The sequence below is a fragment of the Festucalex cinctus genome, chromosome 12, assembly GCF_051991245.1.
Source record: "Festucalex cinctus isolate MCC-2025b chromosome 12, RoL_Fcin_1.0, whole genome shotgun sequence".
Lineage (NCBI taxonomy): Eukaryota > Metazoa > Chordata > Actinopteri > Syngnathiformes > Syngnathidae > Festucalex > Festucalex cinctus.
Genome location: NC_135422.1, coordinates 6,112,651 through 6,135,600, shown reverse-complemented (window position 1 = coordinate 6,135,600; position 22,950 = coordinate 6,112,651). Strand labels below are relative to the sequence as shown.

The 22,950-nt window shown below is 39.6% G+C and overlaps 2 protein-coding genes across 13 annotated transcripts; one reads left to right on the top strand and one right to left on the bottom strand.

Annotated features, from left to right (window-relative positions):
- Positions 1-21: 21 nt before the first annotated feature.
- Positions 22-7,509, bottom strand: LOC144031971 (basal body-orientation factor 1-like). 2 transcript variants are annotated; one of them, XM_077539539.1, is made up of 11 exons: positions 7,212-7,509; positions 6,878-7,130; positions 6,744-6,809; positions 4,654-4,797; positions 4,490-4,570; positions 4,363-4,433; positions 2,661-2,805; positions 1,148-1,629; positions 979-1,083; positions 407-454; positions 22-217 (listed from the first exon to the last, which is right to left on the bottom strand). In XM_077539539.1, exons 1-11 carry the CDS (start codon positions 7,253-7,255, stop codon positions 121-123), a joined length of 1,536 nt encoding a protein of 511 aa, XP_077395665.1. In that variant the 5' UTR covers positions 7,256-7,509; the 3' UTR covers positions 22-120. The 2 variants fall into 2 exon arrangements, with proteins under 2 accessions (XP_077395665.1, XP_077395666.1); XM_077539540.1 differs by having other exon boundaries at positions 1,151-1,629.
- On the top strand, positions 6,896-22,804 carry entpd5a (ectonucleoside triphosphate diphosphohydrolase 5a). 11 transcript variants are annotated; one of them, XM_077539522.1, is made up of 17 exons: positions 6,898-7,445; positions 9,299-9,348; positions 10,308-10,371; positions 10,513-11,074; positions 13,196-13,960; positions 14,241-14,320; positions 15,629-15,772; positions 16,029-16,104; positions 16,200-16,235; positions 16,595-16,683; positions 18,018-18,097; positions 18,183-18,244; positions 18,331-18,432; positions 18,850-18,993; positions 19,077-19,133; positions 21,416-21,531; positions 21,609-22,804. In XM_077539522.1, exons 5-17 carry the CDS (start codon positions 13,279-13,281, stop codon positions 21,690-21,692), a joined length of 1,752 nt encoding a protein of 583 aa, XP_077395648.1. In that variant the 5' UTR covers positions 6,898-7,445; positions 9,299-9,348; positions 10,308-10,371; positions 10,513-11,074; positions 13,196-13,278; the 3' UTR covers positions 21,693-22,804. The 11 variants fall into 11 exon arrangements, with proteins under 11 accessions (XP_077395653.1, XP_077395654.1, XP_077395655.1 ...); XM_077539520.1 differs by having other exon boundaries at positions 9,299-9,406; XM_077539527.1 differs by having other exon boundaries at positions 6,896-7,445; positions 9,299-11,074; positions 13,196-13,399; positions 13,498-13,960.
- The last annotated feature ends 146 nt before the right edge of the window (positions 22,805-22,950 follow it).

Genomic DNA, 22,950 nt, shown 5'->3' with positions numbered 1-22,950 from the left:
TCCTTTTTTTTTTTTTTTTTTTTTTTTGCTAAATCAATATATGGTTAACAATGTGGTATACAAGAAACTGAATAACAACCAATCCAAAGCTTAGTGATGGCCAACAAAGCCGCACGGAGGTCATGTAGTGCGTCTCTCCACCAGGCAGTTGAAGTCAGTGGGTAGGAGGGAGTCAGGCGCCTGAGTAATGAAGGTTGACAGGGCGCAGGGCTCCTCTCTAATCCAGAAGGAATTCATTCTCATTATACATGCAGAAATGTAACGCATTCATCAACTCATGTTCTCACAGCACGCCGTCTTTGCAGCTAAACATGGAATGCGCGGCCCAGTAAATCTGCGCAAGGCTTTCTAATTGCAAGGATGAGGTACAACTTTTATTTCCGGAACATTTCATTTGGTGTCTTACCCAGCGACAGGACCGTCAGACGAGGACGCCGCCAGATTGTTGGCTCTCCTGTCAAGGGGAATGAAGATTTGCAGTTGAAGCACATTGTGTGTGTCTGCCCGCCACATAAGATCCACACACGAGCCGAAAGATGTTCTGCTGTTCAAGTGGACTTCGTGCTTCTGCGATCACCTCTTGCCATACATCCAGATACGCTCAACAGTCCCCCCTCAAATCATGTTTCCAGCTGCTCTCTGACCGCAAATGTTCAAAGGACGAAATAAACTTGAGCGCGCACGTGACGAGGAGCCAATAGCCTGAAAGCGCATTGACGTGACCAGATGTTTGTTTCTATTTTTACTATTGTGCCCAGACTCTTTTTCTTTTACTCTTTTTAAGCAGCAGGACGGAAAAGAAAATTGTTTGAAGCCGAACTGATGTTTTCATGGCATCCTCTTAAGCAGAGAAAATGACTGTTAAAAACATTAAAAAAAAAAAAGAGGGAGGAATCACCAGAAGTTCAGCCTGACTAATGTTGCACTTTGTTCCTCTGAGTTCATGCTTTCATTAAAAAATAAAAAAGACGATTTTACCTTGGCCTCTGTGTATTCATTTTAGCAAAGAGGAGACGGAGAACTCGTTCCTTTTGCTCCCAAGTGAGATCCGAAATTTCCACTTTACTTCCTGGTGGATGCATCCTGAAAAAGAAGTGAAGTTTAGTGATGAAGAATCGTCTCGCAGAAGAGATGAGATAACGTTTACCACCGTGCGGCCTCCTCCATGTCAGAGTAGACCGAGTTGGTGCTATACGGAGTGTTGTGGAAGGTGCGGATGGGCGGGAATTTGATCGTTCCCGCTGTGGCCTGTCTGAGCGTCAAGTGATAAGCCTGCTGCGCCTCCTTTTTGTACCGAAGCCGACTGGCCGCTATCTCCTCCTTCACCTGAGCCAGAGCCTCGTGGAAGAAGCGCTCTAACTCGGAGCGCTGCTCCGTGATGGCGCCAGCGAGCCTCTTGACGTGCTTCAGTTCCTTCTCTCGCACGGAAAGCGCACTCTGGAGTTTCTCCAACTCTGCCTTGTCCACTTGAGAGCTGAGCAGCATCTCCTGCACGCGACGCGCTTGTTCATCCCGTTTCTGTTCCAGAGTTTGCTCCAGGGAAGCGACCTTTTCTTTCAGATGGGTCAGCTCTTGTTTTTGGGCCACCATCTGGGCTGCGTTTTTCTTTGCCAGCATGTCCAGTGTCTTCTGGAGGAGTGGACACAAGACGTATAAAACGATAAATGTGAATTTAATTTGAAGCTTCTCTCAACGTTTGAATGTCCAAATCAGTACTTTTTACACAGCTTGCAGGAACTGAAACGGCAACATTGTACAAGAGGCGTTTGATCCAGAAACCGACAAATAAAGATCTCCTTAATCGGTATGTTTTGACCAATACCATCAAGCTGTTCCCATTGTGACATCCTGACACCAAAACAATTCTCCTACAATTTCAATTGACTCAAACAAAAATGCAATAAGTCTAATAATGTCATAAATTCATCAATAATAATAATAATAATAGGACGACGGATACAGTAGTGCAAAATCTACTTAACTCATTGAATGCCATTGACGGAAAAAGACGTCAAATAATGCATTTTTGCTGGGATGGCAGTGAATGTTTTAAACACAAAGTGCCAATATATTTTGTGATTATATTGCAGCATCCTTTTTTCCCTTTTTCTTTTTTTAAGGCAAATTTTGCTTAAAAATCTGTCAATTTTGGTTACATCTCATATTAACTCATTGACTGCCATTGACGGAAAAAGACGTCAAATAATGCATTTTTGCTGGGCTGTCAGTGAATGTGTTAAACAATGAACAGCTGGATGTGAATTCAGAAGATTAAACGAGGTTTTTTTTAGTTCATCCTGAAATTTAGCTGGATATCGCTGATATTTTTGTGAGTAGTGTAGATGGGGAAAACAAGCCATGAATTGTATCCCAAGCTTGTCTGCTGGGTCGGGTCTGATTCCCAACAATTTACTGTCATCATCTCAGAGACGTATGCTGAATGTAGCCGATATTTATTTGTATTAGGAGAAACCACCGAACCGGTCGGCTTAGTGGAAACTTCACCGCGACCACAGAGAACAAGCAAACAACAAGGAGAGGAGCCGCCTAAATTAGACATTCATAACTGCCGTGATTGGAAAAATGGCAAGTCTTTATATCTAAGCGTGGCCTAATAATAGCAGCCATGTTGTTTGTCCTCCTTTGGCCCCAAGTGTTACCTTGTCCAGCGCCAGGGACGTGTTTTCCTTCGCCAACGAGGTTGCCAATTTGTGCAGCTCCTCTGCCTCCTTCATGTGGTGCTTCAGTGTCTCATTGAGACGGACGTTCTCCTTGAACACACAGCGCGAGGCGTCGTCCAGCTGTCTGAAGGGCCGCCAGTGCAAACAAGTTAGCCCAATAATTATTCATTTGGAGAAAACCTTTGAATGGAAGGGTAGTATGATGCTTTATTCATGTCTTTATAAATAGTTTATTCCAGAGGTGGACAAAGTGTGGCCCGAGCCCACATACAGTTGTTTCGTCCGGTTCAAATACTTGCTTGGTTGTCCACATTGAATAAATCCAAAGCTTTCTGTCCACCAACTCCGACTAATTGTGTTTCTCCCCATTCCACTTCTTCATATTTTTTTCCAATACATCATTTTTGGGGTCAATATTGATGATCACTGTTGAGTAGCTATGCTCCACTTTCTCTTTAAACTGCACAGAGACTTCAGCTCTAAAAAATGCCTGCTGAGATCTTATGGCACTTTATTAAATTTATAACTAGGGGTGTCAAAATTTGTGCGTTAATTTTGAGTTAATTTATACGGAATCGTAGAGCTGCCAATGTGGAGTAAACACTTTTGGCGGGCGAGTATGTTCGAACATACTCGCAAATATGTTTGAACATACTCGCAAATATGTTCAAACATACTCGCAAATATGTTCAAACATACTCGCAAATATGTTTTAACATACTCGCAAATATGTTCGAACGTACTTGCAAATATGTTCGAACATACTTGCCAGCCAAAAACGTTTACTCCACATCGGCAGCCTTACGCTTCCGTAAATTTAAAGTTCTTTTAACGCCACTAATTTTTTTTTAACGCGCCCCTTACTAAGTCTGTACTGGGGGAATTCTAAAATTTAGCAGTAATACATTTAATAATAATGCATATATTTGTGAAGACTGGAGTCAAGTTGTATTTTACAAATTTAAAAATGTGCAGACTTTCACAAGTTACTTCATGTTAAAGATTAGATAGCTCTTAATATGAAAAGAAAAATGCACTGAGCTGTCACCAGCGTCTTACAAATGCAATTCTGCCATCTAGTGGTAGAAAATGACCTCAAAACAAAGCAATATCACACTCGCTTTTTAACTTTAACTCAATTTTATGAATTATTACTGTATCAAGGACTAAAAGATGCAGCCACATTTCTGTTAGTTTAACATTTATTTTCAACTTTTATGTTAACAAGCGGATGAAAACTTAAAATAAAAAAATAAATATTTTATTGTACATTTAGAACAGATATAAAATTACAATTAATTGTGAGTTAATTCATAATTACAATTAAAAAATTATTTATTCGTATTTATCTATTTATAATGAATTAATGATCAATGTTTAAACATGCTATACAGTAATAAAAGGTAAAGAAGGTTTTTGCAGCTGCTTTTTTGTTCGGTCAAGTGTTAGCTCATTGACCAAACTGACCAAACTGGGCCTCACACTCTCCTCCCTGAAGGCCTTTCTGGGATGTGTGGGATGTGATTGTTGGCTCGGTCCACTATCGAGCACATGACCGAGCAGTGCGGCTCAGAAACAACATTAAAATCTAAATGATATATTCATAAGACCAAATAGTTGTTCTTTTGGGTCTGAACGTGCAGTAAAAGATTAAAATTAGGCCGTCAGTGGGCGCACTCACAAAACAGCTTCATGGTGGGCTTGCTCCTCCACTTGCGCTATCGCTTCCTCGGCGTCCTTCTCCAATCGAGCCTGAGAGGAAGTTTATTCTTTACTGGGAAATCATGTCAACTGTATTCACAAGATACCTTTTCTTGGTAGAATCTTTGCTCCATCTCGTCACGTTTTTCCTTGTGCTCCTCCTCAGCGAGCTCCATGCTTTTTCTGATCTATAATATACCGGTGGTTATCATACTAATGTGCTAAAGCAAATGAGAATTGGGAAAATTCAAAATAAAGGTTCGTTACGCACATCCTTGAGCTCCTGCTCCATCTGAGCTTTTCTCGTCTGGAACTCCTCGATCGTCCTGAATCCATCCTGTATTGTCTCAAACTGACCGGCGCGCTTTCTGAACAGCTCCTTCATCTCACTGATTTCGAGGGTGTAATGGTCAATCTGTTGAAAGTATAAGAGAAGTCGTACAAATACTAGTGATAGACCGATATGCTTTTTTTCAGGGCCGATGCAGATTTTTTATTAGTCGTCAAGGAGGCCGATAACCGATATTTCAAGCCGATATTCATTTTCAGTAAAAGAGAAAATAATAGCGTAAAAAAAAAAAGTTTTTCTTTTAATTTTAAACATATTATGAATAGACAGTTTTGTTTAATTAAAAATTAACAGAAATTGTGGGGAACTTCCAGGGTCATCAGCATGTGTTACGCTAAATTCAAAACTAAGCAAGTGAATAAATAAATAAATATATAAATAGTTTTCAACTGTAAATAAACGTTTCCAAAATGTCAACATAATTTCTAATTTTATTGTATTTTTTATTATTATTATTATTTTTATATAAATTAAAAAGTGTTGGGGCTTCAGTGTTTGCAGAGAATAAATAGTTTTCTAAAATTTTCTACTGTAAATAGTTTTCCAAAATTTTAACGTAATTTCTATTTTTTTTTTTTTATCATTATTTTTTTTTTTATAAATTAAAAAGTGTTGGGACTTCCCGGTGTCAGCAGTGACAAATGTATACAAAATTAAATGTATCTAATTTGGGGTTTTCGTCAGGGTTCAAAAGATCTTCGCAGACAGTGAACAATTGTCTGAATATGTTTGAAAAGTCTTTGCAACAAGTAAAAAGTGTATTATAAACATCTTACAAATCTTGATGAAAGCACAAAATTTTTTACGTTTGCAAGCATTCGCTGCTCAGTGAGATTCCAGCTTTATCGGCCTTCAGATTCGTAAAAAGGCCGATGCCGATATTTGTCAACATGCCAAATATCGGCACCGATAATCAGCCTGGCCAATAATCGGTCTATCCCTAACAAATACATCTTTTATATGAGTGGGAACAAGATCCGAGTACCAAGATCCCACCATGTTAGGAGCGCACCAACTTAAGGTCATATCAGTTGAAGATAATACCTCAAGATGCCACCAGAGAAACCAGTACTGTCTAAGAAAAATGTGATAAAGTGACCAAAATCACTAGAGACTGGCAAAATATGCTCCCACAAACATGTACAAGATGACTAAATGAGAGGTTATCACCCATTTGATTACATCCTTTGGCCAAATCAATCTTCTTTACATAGCTGTGGAGCTTTTGCCTACATTAGGAAAATCTACACATAAAATATAGACTGCTATCTTTAAAAAAAAAACAAAAAAAACCATCAGCTTTACATCTGAGTATTCCACAAGCTATGTGGTCGCACCATTTACAAAATTCTTTATAGGGTAATTGTTTGGTTGAACATATCAAAATTCCATATTTATGCTGTCTCAGCCCTCAGCCAGATGCCTCTTTTGATGGGGGGGATAATTTTATTGCCCAAAAATGCATATAAGCACCATGTCCGGAGTCCACCACATGACATTTAATTTTCTGACATACGTGACAGTCGCATACATGTCTAAAACGGAGATGTTTCCAGACTGTGCCTCATTTTCCGCCGCCATTTTACTAGCATGAAGTAAGCGCTGCAAGATGCATGGAAAACAGATGCAGGATGATTTTTGCTTTGTTGTCTTGTAAAAGTGGCTTGAAGTTGTGTCAAGTCTGTCTGATTGCTTATTCTTAACTATAGGAAAGATCAGCGCCGAGGACACGTAAAATGACTGTACTTTGTGCAAGTTATGTAACTTTAAAAGAAAATATAACTTGCCACATAATTACCTGGAGCAGTTCACAATATTTATCTATGAAATTGCAACCGTAATTACCTGAGATGCTGACGATTAAATACAATGTGCAGGCTATGTGCACTCATCATTTAGGCCAATATTGTATTTTTGTTGTTAAATTTAACACATTTTCAATCCAGTTCCCAAAAAGCACCTAGCAACAATTTACGTAAATACGCAATGACGTCATCACGCACCGCACTCACCAGCTTGTTCTGCTGCTCAAGAGCTAGCGCCTCTTGACTTTTGAGCGTGTCATGAAGTACATTAATCTATGAAAAATAGATAACACGTTGTTAAAATATTACAAGCCTTGACGTAGTGTACCTTGGCTACTAGCCTTCTCGTCTTTGGCGGCATCCCGCTTCTGCCAGTGGGCGGTGGCTTCACGCATTTCCCGCTCCGCGTGTGCCACCTTGTTGCCAAGTTGAGTGTTGGCGCGCGCCAGCTGGCCGCAGCTCTCGCGATACTCCGCGAGTGTCTGCTCAGTTACCCGGAGTCTTACTTCCCAAAGGGTAATATTAGCTTTGGCACTCTCCAGGTCCAAGTCTTTGTCTGTTTTGGGCTCCCGTTTTCCGCTCTTCTTTCTTCTCCTGAGTCGAAGCAGTAAATGGAGGTGATGCTTTGTTGCGAAATTGTGGTTAATTAAATGAAGAACAAAATGTGGAACTCACCCAGTTTTTGTCTTTTTCACTTTGACAACCTTCTTCCGGTGCATTTTTTTTTTACTTCTTAAAATGGCAACCCACAGATAATGCTAGCGAAGGTATACTAATAGTGGTGACAGCATCTCTTGTGCAACCTGCTTGGACTAGTTGTGTACTGGCGTCGCCATGGAAACGCTGCACTTCAACGGAGGCTCACATGTCTCTGCTACATGATCCTGCAGAAGTGGCACTCACAAACAGGTAATAAATAGCTGTTTGTTTATTTTGTTGTTTTTGTTGTTGTTTTTCCGATTTATTGAAATAAAAGTACAAATAGCTTGGCACAAAGGCAAATAAATAAGTCCTCTCAATATTGTGAATTGACGAAGGAAATGAAAATGAAAATATTTGGGGGCATGTCCGTCGCCACCAGTATTGGTAAATGCACATTTTTGATTGTGCATGTTTGATGGGTATCAGTTTGTTATCGCTGGAGGGAAAAGCTGACTTGACCTTATTCAAGTTTACATCTCATCTCTCAAAGTTTGAAAAAAAATGAAAAGTATTTCTTAACGTAACGAGTTGAAAGTACCAATGTATTTGTTAAAATATAGAGATTAAAAACAAGAAGTTGTTAGAGGAATAAATCTTCCGATTTAGTAAAGTTCAAATGTCTGAAACCACTGGGATCCTGCCCTATGTGAGGCATGCACATTTGATACAACAGCCGGTGTGTAATTGCCAGAAAAGCAATTTCTAGTGATGCGTCTGGGAATCCAGTGGTTAGATGATTTCCTCAAGCCGCATTGTCAACATAGCTTATTTCTTTAGCAGACCAAATCCATTGTAAAGTGCAGACGATGTGTGTGGATGTGGAATGCGCACAAGCTGAAATGCACAAAGACAACATTGAATCATCAAAATGTTTTTTTTTTAAAACACGTTTTCCCAAAACAAAATGACTCATTGTTTTGCGTGGCACATACTGTGTCTAAAATGAATTGTAAATGTTAAATATCCCAGCATATTTTGATGCCTTGAAATAAGGCCCTAATCTTTATCTATCAATGCCAGTGACATAGAGTGACATGCAGGTCAAACGCTGTAATGTAGAAAAATGGGTGCCTTGGCTCGGTAAAGGTCGGGAAACACTGTGCTACAGGACTGTGTACTTGTGTTTATGGGAACAAAAGACAAAGCTTATAATTCCAAACCACTCCATTCTCCATGTCATCTGTTTCAGAGAGTGTTAAATGTCACCCATCGGCGGTTGATCAAACCATACTGTACACAAGATATTGCAAAAAGTGTTGGGCGTAGCTACAGTTAAGTGGATCATATAGGGCTGTTGAGTGCTCGAGCATGGCGAACGGAGTTTGAAGACTAAATTTAAAGGTAATTACTATGACAGTGAGGAGAGAAAAACTGAAATAACCCCGAACATTTCAAATCTGTCATTATCATTGGAATTGTAATGACAAGGTTTGGGCCTCTTCAGTGGACCTTTAGGGGTAGGACACCCACAAACATGGCATTCCTGAGGCCAACCTTGCAGCATATTAATGATATATTACGCTGTGTAGATTACAAAGCTGAGGTCCCTTCTCGTGCTTTACGGTTTCACTTAACTTGAAGCAAAATACCAACCCTGGTATTGAAACGACTTCTGCTCTAAAACACTGTTGGTAATATGCTGTGTCATGCCATGGTGGTGCACTTTTATAGGGCATCCGAACATGATTTACAGCCCGTAGTGGCACATTTCTAAAATTACTGGTGTAAATCTGCCCTCATATGACATTTTACTTGGACGGGCAGCTCAATTGCATGACTTTATAATCGAAACACCACTGTGTGCCGTAGAAGCAGTCTGCCCCCCTCAATTGCCCGCAAGTGGATCACCGCTATCCAAATGTATAGAATTTATTGTATGGGCACATTCCTTGCAACATATATGTGTGAACCACTGTGAAATATTCAGACATATTTCAACAAAGCAAGTCATGTCTTTGACAACTTTGGTTGGTCTGTCTTTTGGCAGGGTCATGCAAAAACCATATATCCACAAAGCAATTTATGTTTTTGACTACCTTTGTTTGTCTGTCACTTTGCAGGACAGTGGAACCATAAAATGTTCAAATATTCAAGTAAAAGGCTTCTAAAAGTGAGTTTGAACTGTCATCATGGATGACGTCACATCACATAAGAGCTCAACTTATCTGGTGAGCGGAAATGTAGTTTGCTTTTTCTTTGTCTTTTTTTGTTGCAACTCTTATTCTTAGATATGGACCACCATTGTAGATCATGGTCATCGTTGGGTTACGTGATATTTTTATTTTATTTCTATTTTTTGGGTAGCACTTATGCACTTATTCCAAGGAAGGAACAGCCGCAACATGTTTTTTTTTTTAATGTGAAAAAATACTTTCACATCTTAAGCACCAAATCTCCAGCGTCTTTGCTATCAAAAATGTTATCCCCCCCCAAAAAATGGTTCTTTACATGTGTGTGACAGTTAAGCATTCTAAAGGAGGCATATACATTTTTCCACAATTAATTTATGTTCAATATCTGACATTTTTGGCAATTTTATGGGCATATTATGATCATTTTATGACTCTCATCTTCCTTTTTTGGACCTATTATGGCTATTTTTATTTATTTATTTATTTATTTATTTATTTTACATTTTTTCTTGCCCTTTTTTTGCTATTAACTTTCTGACAATTTTGGCAATTTTATGGACATTTTATGGTAATTTTCAGGATTTCTTCTTTTGTTTTCTTTTCTGCCTTTTTCTTCCCCAAATCATTGCCATTTTTTCGCAATTTCATGTACATTTTATGGTAATTTTCTGCTTTTCTTCTTCCCTTTTGGACATTTTATGGTCACTTTTTGAACACTTTTAGGTCATTTTTTTAAACTTTTTTTTTTTTAATCTACCCTTCACCTCTTTTTTTTCTGGTAACTTAAAATTTTGGGTTCTGACATTTTTTGAATATTTTTTTTCTTTTATCTAAATCATTAACTATTTTTAACAGAATTTTACCTAAAAAAAAATAAAATAAAAATAAGTGTATTAATTTCGACACTTTTTTTTTTTTTTTTTTAATTAATTACTAGAGCGAGAGCCACAGGGACCCACAGGAAAGGGACCAACGAGCCACATGTGGCTGCAGAGTCGCAGGTTGCAGACCCCTGATCAAGACCAATTAAATGTTGTCTCACACCAGATTAAAGTGTTGTTTTCCATTAAATATGATAGCAATTCGTCATTACGAGTCCCTCATGAACAAAATAACATCAAAACCATGTCTGTCCCAAGCAGAATTCCCAAAGAAGGTTCACGGAAGGAGCTGTCATAGAACCCCCCAATCACTGAAAACATGACTGTCTGGACAACAAATAAAACTTGGCAAGGTCCGACATCTTCTGTGTTCGCCGATGCAGAGCAGATCATTCAGCTCGCAGACAAGAAAGAGCTGAGTACCAAAAAGATATTCTCATCCTTGTAATTTCTGAGCGTGATCCTGTTACATGTTCGCCACAATCTCAGCGCAGATGTTGTATTTCAATGATATGTATGGGGACGTTGTCAGACGATGTCGCGGTTGGACATCATATTTTTAGTAGATAGAGGTTTGGAGGTGACTTCCAGCTTGTGTTCATGGAACATGTTGCGACCTATGTCCCTCTAAATGTTGTTTTGACCTTGTAGGCGGAAAACTCAAGCCATATTTATTATGTTTAAATTATAACTATTCACATTTAATTGAACGCTGCCTTTTTTTGCAGTACATTTAATATTGGACGCATGACTGTTGATGTGCCTTTGAGCAAAGCACCCTTATCAAGAAGAACAGCCCTATTTTATCAATATGCAGCAGAGAGTAAGTTGAATTTTCACATGATGTATGACGGGTGTAATTAATTAATGACACGCACAACTGTACTTCTCCAAAACATGCGACAGTTGGTGGCATAATTGCAGTCAAATGAGTGTACATAGGCACATATCATTGAGAGGTCCTGCACATGTACGCTTTGATAGCGGCGAACGACCACTGCGGTCAACCACAGGCTTGAAAAAAGTAGCCACAGTATTTAGAGAAAAGGAAGGAGGAAGAGAGTCCAATATTTTTAGTTCAAATTACAGTGTTGGAACAGCGCTTTGCACAGTTGAGTGTCCTGGGAGGGGAATGGCATGATGGGGGGATGCTGATGCCAAGCCCCGCCCCTCCCCGAATATTGTCCTCTGCGTGGACGTCCTGCATTCGCGCGTGAGCTCTGCCCTCCCAATTACCCTTGACTGCTCACTTTCTCCCCTCAGTCACCCGCCACATGAGGTGAACGAGTAAACCACATGTTAGGGCCGCCGAGGTTGGGATAGGGTCACCGTGCAGGGATGCTCCCATTGAATTGATCATCAGTCTTCAGCGGGCCACTGATGCACTTTGCCAAACACCCACCTAAACGGCATTCTCTCTTCAAACGTGCCCTGCTGCCCAAATATGTTGCCCTCGTAAGGAAACAAGCCTGTGGCCGATCCAGATGAGTGGGAGTGAGATTTTAACATTCTTTCAACTTTTGTGCCAGCTGGAGTGCAGATCACATTTGCATATTTTAAGGTTGGTAAGACTGCTGCACATTTAATGTGGTGATTACTGCGCGACTATGAAAGAGAGGTTAAGTTGGGTTAAGAAAATGTGTTTGATACAAGCCACTGAACAAAGCCACAAACTATAAACTATAATTAGCCACATTTTACCCATCTATCGATTTATCTCTATTGAGATGTTTGATACCACTTTTTTTCAGAGTACTCAATTCTTGAGTAGTCATCCAAACTGATACCAAGTACGTACTAATACGTTTGATACATAAAATTTCCCGCGCAAAACCTGAAGTACTATATTTACAATATAGCATTTCACCTTAAAATTGCATGATTTTAATGGTAATTTTAGATTATTTTAAATTTCTAGTCTATGTCTTATGTCTGTCCAACCATCATTCAAGTCTTTTATTAACGGGGAAGTCAACCCCCCAAATTTCAATATGTTCTATGCACCCACACTAGTCTAAACACGATATTCTGATTAATATCGTGTTTGTTTGCGTTTTTATCCATCTCAGGGGGCAGCCATTTTGCCACTTGTCCTCTGAAAATGACATCACAGTTGCTCAGCTAACAACCAATCGCGGCTCACCTGTTTCGTGAAGCTGAGCAACTGTGATGTCATTTTTAAGTCGACAGCAAGTGCATGGCAAAATGGCCGCCCCCTAAGATGAATAAAAACAGTGGGATTTTGCTGCTCAACTCATATTCCACCAACGCAATATTAATCAGAATGCCGATACAATATATTATTTTGTTAAGAACATTTTTGGGTTGACTTCCTAATGAACAGCAGTAAACTACATTCTCTTCATTGGAATGTTAGAGTTATATATTTTATAGAGTTAACTAGTGTTGTTCCGATACGGTTTTTTGGCTCCCGATACCGATACCCAGCTTTGCAGTATCGGCCGATACCGATACCATACCGATACTTAAGGTTTTTTTTCCTCAACATGAAAAAGCTGTCCTGCCATTGGTTCAGAGCATTTAAGGGCCAATAGGATATCTTCGATCGGCATGCAGTGAACATGTCACATACCAGTGAATGTCGTGCACGAGCAAGACACAAGATGCTGCATCCAAAATCCTATATTAGCATTGGAATTAATGGTATCGGCATGTTACTTGTGAGTAGTCACCGATACCGATACCACTGTTTTTATGCAGTATCGGCACCTCTGCCGATACCAGTATCGGTATCGGAACAACACTAGAGTTAACCCACAATCCAGAAATGTAGTTGTAAACTCTTAAAATAATCACAAGAACATCCATAAAATGAATGCGTGCATACGGAATTTTATACGTATAAGATTACTATTACTACTCTACGGAGTGTTTCCCCCCTATTCATCTTGACTTCTTTATGACCCCTCCTCCCTTTTCCTAGAAAGGGGGGCCTCCACATCCAGTAAAGATGAGGAGGGAAAACATAGCCAGAAATAAGCACCCTCCTCCTTCCAAGAGAAAGTGATGAAGGAAAAAAAAAAAAAAAAGCGAGAGAGGCAGGTAATCTCCAGCTCCGCTTCCAACAAGAGGGGGGACTGGACTGGTGGGGATGGACCGCCACAGGATTGGAGGATTGCTGCTCCCGGTGTGGCCCCTCGCCAAGCCCATATGTCTTTATATAGTGTAAACACACGAGGGGACAGTCCTGTGTGTGCGTCCACTGAGCACTCAACTTTGTTGCAGCATCTTCCACTGCTCCTCACCTCATCTCTTCTCGCCATGGCCGCGCCGAATCATCTCCTCTCGCTCTTGCTGGTGCTCCTCGCCGGGAGCCTCCTGACCGAGGCGACCTACTACCGGCCCCACCGCTACTTCCCGCACTTCATCCGCTTCCGCCAGCCTTCCAGTTCCAACCACATAGAAAACCACCTCCCGGAGGTCGTGAACCCGCCGCCCGCTCCCCGTCATCCCTTCGCGCCGAGGTATCCCGCCATCCCCCGCCTCCTTCACCCGACACCCGAAGACATCCAGACCTTCCACCCGGAGCCGCGAGTCGTCCATCCGGAGCCCGAGTCTCACCAGCGGTCGGCGGCTCCTGTTCCCCGCGCTCCCGCCAACATGACCCGGGTCTTCTACGGCGTCATGTTCGACGCGGGCAGCACCGGCACCAGGATCCACATCTATAAATTCATCCAGAAAGACCCAGGTAAGCCCCACGCTGTGCCCCTCTGCGTGAGCGCGTTCGCTCGACCATCCGTCCCCGGCAAGTGTGCTGCTAAAAGTAGCTGAGGTTGACTTTGTAATGAGCCGTGGAGCGGATGGAGCCGATGTGACGTGATGCGTTCTAAATATCACCAGCTGTAAAAGTGACTCGAGTGTTTCTGGTTCTATTTTCTTTTATGCTCTGTAAAGCTACATTTAGTCCTATTTCATTGTTTGTTCTCAGTTTTATTGTCTCATTATTGATTTCATTTTCATTCCTGCAGTTGAGCTGCCAGTTCTGGACAATGAAATGTATCATGCAGTGAAACCTGGACTTTCTGCTTATAAAGACAACCCAGAGGAGGTATGCAGTATTTTATTTTATTTTGCACCATTACTTAGAGTTATGATTAATGGACACTTTGTTAATTATATAAACATAATTGTGAGCTCTATCTAAAACTCAGAATGATGATGCCAGGGTGTTACTTAATGATATGTTAATTATTGTTATTGGTTGCAGTGATTACATTGACTTTTTTTCCTGCATTCAATCAAAAAAAAAAAAAAATTAAAAATGTAGAATATCCCTTACTGAAACATCGTGTAGCTCCTGCCAATCTGAACAGGAGTATGAAAATGTTAAAACTTATTTAAATAGTGAAAAATTCTGGTTAAAAAATACAATATTGGTCAAAAATTGGGTCAATTTGACCCACCTTTTTTTTGGTACATAACCTCAAAATGGTGTTGTTTTGTTACAAAGTAGATGATATTGTTTATTAAAATAAAATCTCATTCATTTAACAAATAATTGTAGCTGCAGCTTGCACCCGTGGGTCAAAAATAACCACATTTTGGTCAAAAATTAAACCAACCTGAGAAAAAAGGCAATAGGACTGAACTATGAGTTGTTTTGTATCAAAACCACCCATTTTTTAATTTGTTTTTCTCCACAAATATTAGATTACTTTTTACAAATCAACCCATAATGTTGGGTCAAATTGACCCAGATAGGTCCAATTTTTTTTTTACCTAAACTGCAGGTTATTCTTGACCCAGCAGTTTTAAGGGTATAAGCCTTCACCATTAAGTTAGAGAAGTTATCAATCAAGAAGTGCAATCTGACAGGTGCATACTATGATATAATAATGTATTTATGTACTACCAAAAAATATATCCTACAGTTAAACATTTATACATACACAATCACATACTCTTAAACCTGCTGAGTCAAAATTTTTAAAGTTGAAAATTGAACCGACCTGGCTACTGGGGTCAATTTGACCCGTCTTTCTGGGTTGTTTTGTACCAAGCAATTAATTTTTTTGTGCACAAATACAACTATAAAAAAATTTCGACCAAAATTGAGTTATTTTTATGCTGCCGTTTTAATGGTGCAAATTGCAACTACAGAAAACAGTTAAACATTTGTTTTTGTTGCTTTTCGATTAGATTGCATTGTGTAAGTACATATCAGTGCACACAAGGCAAATCCCTTGGTATGTTCTTTGGGTCGGGTTCACGTGCAAACAATAATTACACAAACGAGACTCGCTGATGCTGCTTCGTTTGCCAACTTTTAATGACACAATATTTTGCGTTTGAACCTTCTTCTAATCCGGACACGCGCTGTTGCCTGTGTTACTATAATTGTCGTGTCCTCCCCCAGGGCGGCAACACGGTGCGTCAGCTGCTGAAGATAGCCAAGAAGACGGTGCCAGAAGAGGAGTGGAGGAGGACCCCGGTGGTCCTGAAGGCCACGGCGGGCCTGCGCCTGCTGCCCGGTGACAAAGCCAACGCTCTTTTGAACGAGGTGAGGCACGCTCTCCCGCTGCCCTCAGACACTCTGGCACAAACGCCAGCCGCCCCGCCGAGGAGCGGGATGAGAAACCACTAAGTGCTTACAAGTGTCACTGGGGGGAAAAAAAAATAAAAAAGTGCCCGTTCGGTGGCTATGATGTTGCAAAAAAAACAGCTGTTGTGGTGTTGTCATCTGCTACTGTTGCAGCTTCTTCATTTTGCTTTTGTTTTTATATCAAAAACTATAAAAAGAAAATCTTTTCTTTCAGGTGCGACATGTTTTTCATGAATCTCCCTTCTACGTGCCACACAACAGCGTCACCATTATGAATGGAACAAACGAAGGTATGCTTTTGATAATCCACGTTAACGCTGTAAATGTGCTTCCGCAGCAGTTTTGTAATCAGTGTCAGTTAATTTGCACCCGTGTGTCGTTCCAGGAGTCCTGGCTTGGGTCACCGTCAACTTCCTTACAGGTAAGACACGGCTTGTGTTTTGCTATGTTGGTGTTAGTGGTCACGAGGCTCATATCTGAGCCAGGCAGTGGAAGACGCTTGTCTCCTGTCTGAGGTCGCTAGCTTTCCAAACGGCCTCGAAAAAACGTGATGAGTTGTCACATTTTTTTCCACACAGATCATTTGTTGTGAAAAGCAGCTGTAAGATATACACCATGAAATGATTTCATTCTGAGCGAGTCATCGTTTTGTGCATCTTTTTCTGACTTGATAATTTTAATAGGTGAATGATTGACATGCTGACATTTGTAAATGGCGTCTTATTGTCTCCAATCAGTGAAATGTGTTTTTTGTTTTTGTTTTTGTTTTTTTAACTACAGGCCACTTATATTCCAGCACAAAGAGGACAGTGGGAATTCTGGACTTGGGAGGAGGCTCTACACAGATCACCTTTCTTCCAAAGTCAAAGGTGAAATATGATCTGATGCGTCTGATAAATGTTTTATTTACATACACTAAAAACAGTCGGGTCAAAAATAACCCAAATTGGACCAAAAAAAGGACAGCCCAAACCAACTTTTCTTGGGTTATTCAATTAACCCAAAAAAATGGGTCAATTAAATACCCCCCCCCCCCCCCACCCCCCCCCCCAAAAAAAAGGTTGCTTTGTGAGATGATAATTTAATTTGACCCAACCTTTTGTGGTCAATACTAGCTCAAAAATGTTGACTTGTATCATTTTTTTGCGCAATTTAATTGGTTTATTCAATTTACCCAAAAAGTTGGGTGAAATGAAAACCCACCCAACCTTTTGGGTTAGTTGAATAACCCACAAACAAGCTAACATTGGGTTGTTTTGTGGGTTATTCAACCAGCTTTTTGGGTTTAATTATTAAATAGGAGCATCTTTGAGCAACCCCAATTTTGGGGTTAATTATTAAACCCAAAAAGTTGGGTTGGCTCATTTTTGACCCAATTCAAATGGGTTATTTAATCAACCCAAAAAGTTGGGTCAAATGAATTATCGATAAAGCAAACCCAACAAACTGGGTTGATTTGTGGGTTCAATCTAATCCAAAAAGTTGGGTGAAATTAATAACCCGCCCAATTTTTTGTGTTAATTGAATAACCCACAAAGAATCTAACATCGGGTTGCTTTGTGGGTTACTAATTTAATTTGACCCAGATTTTTGGGTTTAATTATTAAAAATGAGTCGACCCCAACTTTTTGTGTTCAATTATTAAACCCAAAAAGTTGGGTTGGCTCATTTTTGACCCAATTCAAATGGGTTATTTAATCAACCCAAAAGGTTGGGTCAAATGAATTATCCATAAAGCAAACACAACAAATTGGGTTGATTTGTGGGTTCAATCTAACCCAAAAAGTTGGGTGAAACACACCCAACTTTTTGGGTTAATTAAATAACCCACAAATAATCTAACATTGGGTTGCTTTGTGGTTCATTAATAATTTAAAAAAATTTTTTTTAACCCAAGTTAATAACCGATTTATAATAGTCATTTTTTGTTGGTTATTCATTTGACCCAACTTTTTTGGTTAATTAACTCAAAAAAGTTGGGTCGGTCCATTCTGACCCAATTTGGGTTATTTTTGACCCAACTGTGTACATACACCATTTTTGTTTGTTTTAAGAAAACGGGGATCCTATAGCTAAAAAAAAAAAAAAATCCTTGATAGAGAAAATCTGAAATGAGTTTTGGATTCTACACCCAAATATTAATTATGAATGAAATGAAATGAAAACACACCATAACACACCATGTGCTTTTTCTATCCACCAGAAAACTGTTGAATCTGCTCCCCTTAGCTACATCGCCAAATTCAACTTGTTCAATAGCACATATCAGCTCTACACACACAGGTAAGTAGCCAAAGTTGCCGTATTGTCAATTTATTAGGTTATGAAATAAAAGTATTTGGTAAAAGCTGATATATTCACTTTACAGCTACCTTGGAAATGGCCTGTATGCGGCTCGGTTGGCAACTCTCGGCGCACTGGGAGCTGATGGTAGTCCGTCTACTAAAACTCTTTATATAAAATATGGTGGACCTGTTAATGAAAAATGGGCTAATTTGCTTTTTTTGATATCTTAGGTCTGGATTGGAAAGTCTTCACCAGCTCCTGTCTCCCAAAAAAGTTCAAGGAAGATGTGACTTTTGGTGGAACCACTTACAAAGTCAGCGGAGTTCCAGATGGTAAGTCCACGCAAATTAAGTTTCAACTTTAGCGCCATACGTACGTGTTTTCTACCTCAATTTGCATCGAAAAGAAAAGAGTAAGTTACCTCCACAAATAAGGCAGTCAGTCCCATACCACAGTCGAAGAGCCAAAAGATGTTGTCCTTGAGGTTTTTTGTGTTTTTTTTTTTTTTTTTTTTTTTCATTTCTGAGCGTGTGAGTGTAACGAGCGGCTCGATCTGGACCGCTCACAATTATGCGGTAAAAATAGACAGGCCGTCATGGCAGCACTTACCGCCGCTCTTGTCACAGCGACACAATTGAGGTTGACACGTTGGGGCTTCCCCTTCGTCTATAATGCGGCGGAAACCCAAACCGGGGCGACCGTACCGCCGTCGCACACCGCCGTTTACACGAAACGCGCATTATCTCCAGGCTACGCGGGCTACAGGCTGTGCTACTACGAGGTGATGAAGGTCATCAAGGGCATCGTGCATCAGCCTTATGAGGTGAAAGGCAGCAGCGTGTTCTACGCGTTCTCCTACTACTTCGACAGAGCTGTGGAGTCTGGCCTCATTGGTGAGTTGGCGCTCAAGCAAAAGAGTTCACCTGATTTGTCTTCGGAGTCTTGTTCAAACTGCACATTTGGTCTCGCCCGGTAGACGGCAGCCGAGGTGGCGCAATCGAAGTCCGAGATTTTAAGAAGCGGGCCAAAGAGGGTAAGTCGATACGAAAGCGTCCGCACGACATCTTATCCTGTGCACGCAAAAGACGTGGCACAGCGTTTCCCGTCAGACTGAATTTATTGCTGTGAAATCCAACCAATTTTTTTTGGCTAAAATAAGACAGAAATGTGCTTCATTATAGGGTAAACAATTTAAAACATTCCTGCACAATGTGAAGTATGCGCAACCAGAACAGAGCTTTCAAACTGAGAGGGGCTGTCGATGTTTAGTTTGGTCGAAGGCAGTTTGCATTGCGCCCACGTGGTCACCGAGTGTGGGCCGACGGGCGACGGTGTGGCCGCGGCGGGAGGTGCCACCTGACAACCACACAACAACGCCGCCCACTCGCAGCCTTTAGCCGAACCCCCCAACTCGTAGACTCGCACCCTTCTGTTTAGTATGACACCAAACAAAATACAAGGTCACCTTTTAATCAGGTCGCACAGCGGTCAGGAGTTTGGACATTTACAAGTAAATGGGATTTTATCGAAATTGGTGTCAATTTGGTGTCAAAGGCCGCATTTACGGCAAGTGTGCTGTTTTTCCCATCACATTTAAAAAAATCCTGCATGCGACCACAGATGTATTGAACTCAGAGTGCACTCAGTCAACTAAGTTAGTGTGAATTATTGTACTAAATTAACTGCATTAATCATGCATTGCATCATGCAAAAAAAAACAAAAAAAAAACGCCTTACTACCTTACTATACATGGTCGTTTAAAAAAAAAAAAAAAAAAAAAAAAAAGACTTACAGTACTATATATGGTCGTTTAAAAAAACGCCTTACTATCTTACTATACATGGTCATTAAAAAAAAAAAAAAAGCCTTACTATACATGGTCGTTTAAAAAAAACAAAAAAACGCCTTGCTATACATGGTCGTTTAAAAAAAAAAAAAAAAAAAAGACTTACAGTACTATATATGGTCGTTTAAAAAAACGCCTTACTATCTTACTATACATGGTCATTAAAAAAAAAAAAAAAAAAAGCCTTACTATACATGGTCGTTTAAAAAAAATAAATAAAAAATGCCTTGCTATACATGGTCGTTTAAAAAAACGACTTACTATACATGGTCATTAAAAAAAAAAAAAAAAAAAGCCTTGCTATACATGGTCGTTAAAAAAAAAAAAAGGACTTACGATACATAGTCGTTTAAAAAAAACCCGCCTTACTATACATGGTCATTTAAAAAAAAAAAAAAAAAAAAAGCCTTACTCTACATGGTCGTTTAAAAAAAAAAAAAAAAAACGCCTTGCTATACATGGTCGTTTAAAAAAAACGCCTTACTACCTTACTATACATGGTCGTTTAAAAAAAAAAAAGACTTACAGTACTATATATGGTCGTTTAAAAAAACGCCTTACTATCTTACTATACATGGTCATTAAAAAAAAAAAAAAAAAAAGCCTTACTATACATGGTCGTTTAAAAAAAATAAATAAAAAATGCCTTACTATACATGGTCGTTTAAAAAAACGACTTACTATACATGGTCGTTTAAAAAAACGACTTACTATACATGGTCATTTAAAAAAAAAAAAAAGCCTTGCTATACATGGTCGTTAAAAAAAAAAAAAGACTTACGATACATAGTCGTTTAAAAAAAAAACGCCTTACTATACATGGTCATTTAAAAAAAAAAAAAAAAAAAAGCCTTACTCTACATGGTCGTTTAAAAAAAAACGCCTTACTACCTTACTATACATGGTCGTTTAAAAAAACGACTTACTATATATGGTCAATTAAAAAAAAAAAAAAAGCCTTACTATACATGGTCCTTCAAAAAAAAAAAAAAAGCCTTACTATACAAGATCCTTAAAAAAAAAAAAAAAAAAAAAAGCCTTGCTATACATGGTCGTTTAAAAAAAAATGCCTTACTATACATGGTCATTTAAAAAAAAAAAAAAAAAAGCCTTACTATACATGGTCGTTTGACAAAAAATAAATAAAAAAATACGCCTTACTATACATGGTCGTTTTTAAAAAAAAAAACGCCTTACTATACATGGTTGTTTAAAAACCCCAGTAAGCGTATATTCAGGTTTGTCTATGTGTTTACATGAGTTTTGAAAAAGTTATTTACTACATGTAAACTGACTTGACTACGACACTGTTATGAGCTGAATGACAACAGAGAAGTAGAGAAGGTTAGGAAACGGAAACACTGAGCGACCTTCCAAATTAAAAACACAAATTTCAAAATAAGATCTATTTAAACTTCTGCATATTTGTAACATTGAATCTGACCCCTGTTGTGTCATACGTTTGCAGTGTGCAACAAAATGACCAAATACCGTTCCATCAGCCCCTTCCTGTGCATGGACATGACGTACATCACCTGCTTGCTCAAGGAGGGCTTCGGCTTCAAGGACAACACCGTTCTGCAGGTACGTCACACCACTGTGATCCACATTTAAAAATATGATGATGACATTGACCTGATTGGTTTGGAATCTGTCACCAGCTGGCCAAGAAGGTGAACAACGTGGAGACCAGTTGGGCCTTGGGCGCCACCTTTGACTACTTCCGGAACCTCAACATTCACTAAAGGCAGCTCAAGGGCGATGAAGTCAGCACTGAGAGGGACACTTTTGTCACTGCGGGGCTTCCCTCCCTCCGCCCACCCCCCACAGACACACCCACTCCCACCTTGCCCACCCTTCTCCTCCTCATCACCCGGCAAACTCTACCAGAACTGTTTAAGAAAAAAAATAAATCACTATATTTTTATAAGGCCAGCTATTTCTACTGTACGTTGAGCCCCCGACTGCTGGGCTGACTTTATTTTTGTAAAGCATTTTTTGGTTCCTAATGGCTGTATGGAAACGTGTCCTCACCATGCTGTCCAGTGTGTGGGCCTTGTTTGTAGTCACGGTGGTTTGATGCCGTCCGGTTGTGGGCTGCGCCACACACACATCAGCCTTGCTCGAGTCACGTCTGTCTTAACGCTTTCTTTTATTGTCGACGCTAACAATTTCACGGGAAATTCCTCGACGAGCGCGCGGCTTCTGTCGTTCAACTTTTGCACGCAACACTTTAAATTGTAAACATTGTAGCCATTCATCATGACTCAGGAGGTCAAAGTTCACTCTCACAGAGCGTGTGTGGCGAGCTGTCGCACGCACGAAATGAATGCTTTTTACTTTAATGTTTCCTAGTCAGCATCAATCGTGGCGAAATTGCAAAGGAGCTATTGAACAACCTCTCATCACGTGCAGTTAACAACGTCATTAAGCTGAACTACTTCAAAAGTAAACACACATAATCAACCAAAGGATAAATCTGTGGTTTTTAAAGTGGATGTTGCTTATTGTTCAGCAGCATCAAGGATTTTTTTTAACTGCTTCTTTTCTTGTGAACTGTACAAATATTTAAATACCTGAAATTCTATCTAATGTATTTAACAATGTTCATTTTTGGCATGTACCCTTAAATCCTCTTTAAACACTTTGATCCCACTGGCTTGCAGTATACAAAATGCTCCATAACTACTGTTGTATATATGCCAGTTACACTTACCAAGAACCGCTTCTAAATATTTTATTCCATGGCACAGTTGCTCAAAAATGCTCATTAGCTAATTAACCCTGATGCTTTTAATATGTAAATTGTTTATTTCTTATTCAGTGAAATGCTTGTTGTACTAAAACATCCAAGTTTGTGAATGTTTTTTTTTTCTCCTGTAATAAATGAGTAAAATGGAAAAAAAAAAAAAAAAGTAACATTTTATTGATCAAATCAAAGCAAGAAATCATTCGAGGGGGTTATTGCTTCATATTTTATATGCATTATTTTTTTTTAGTATT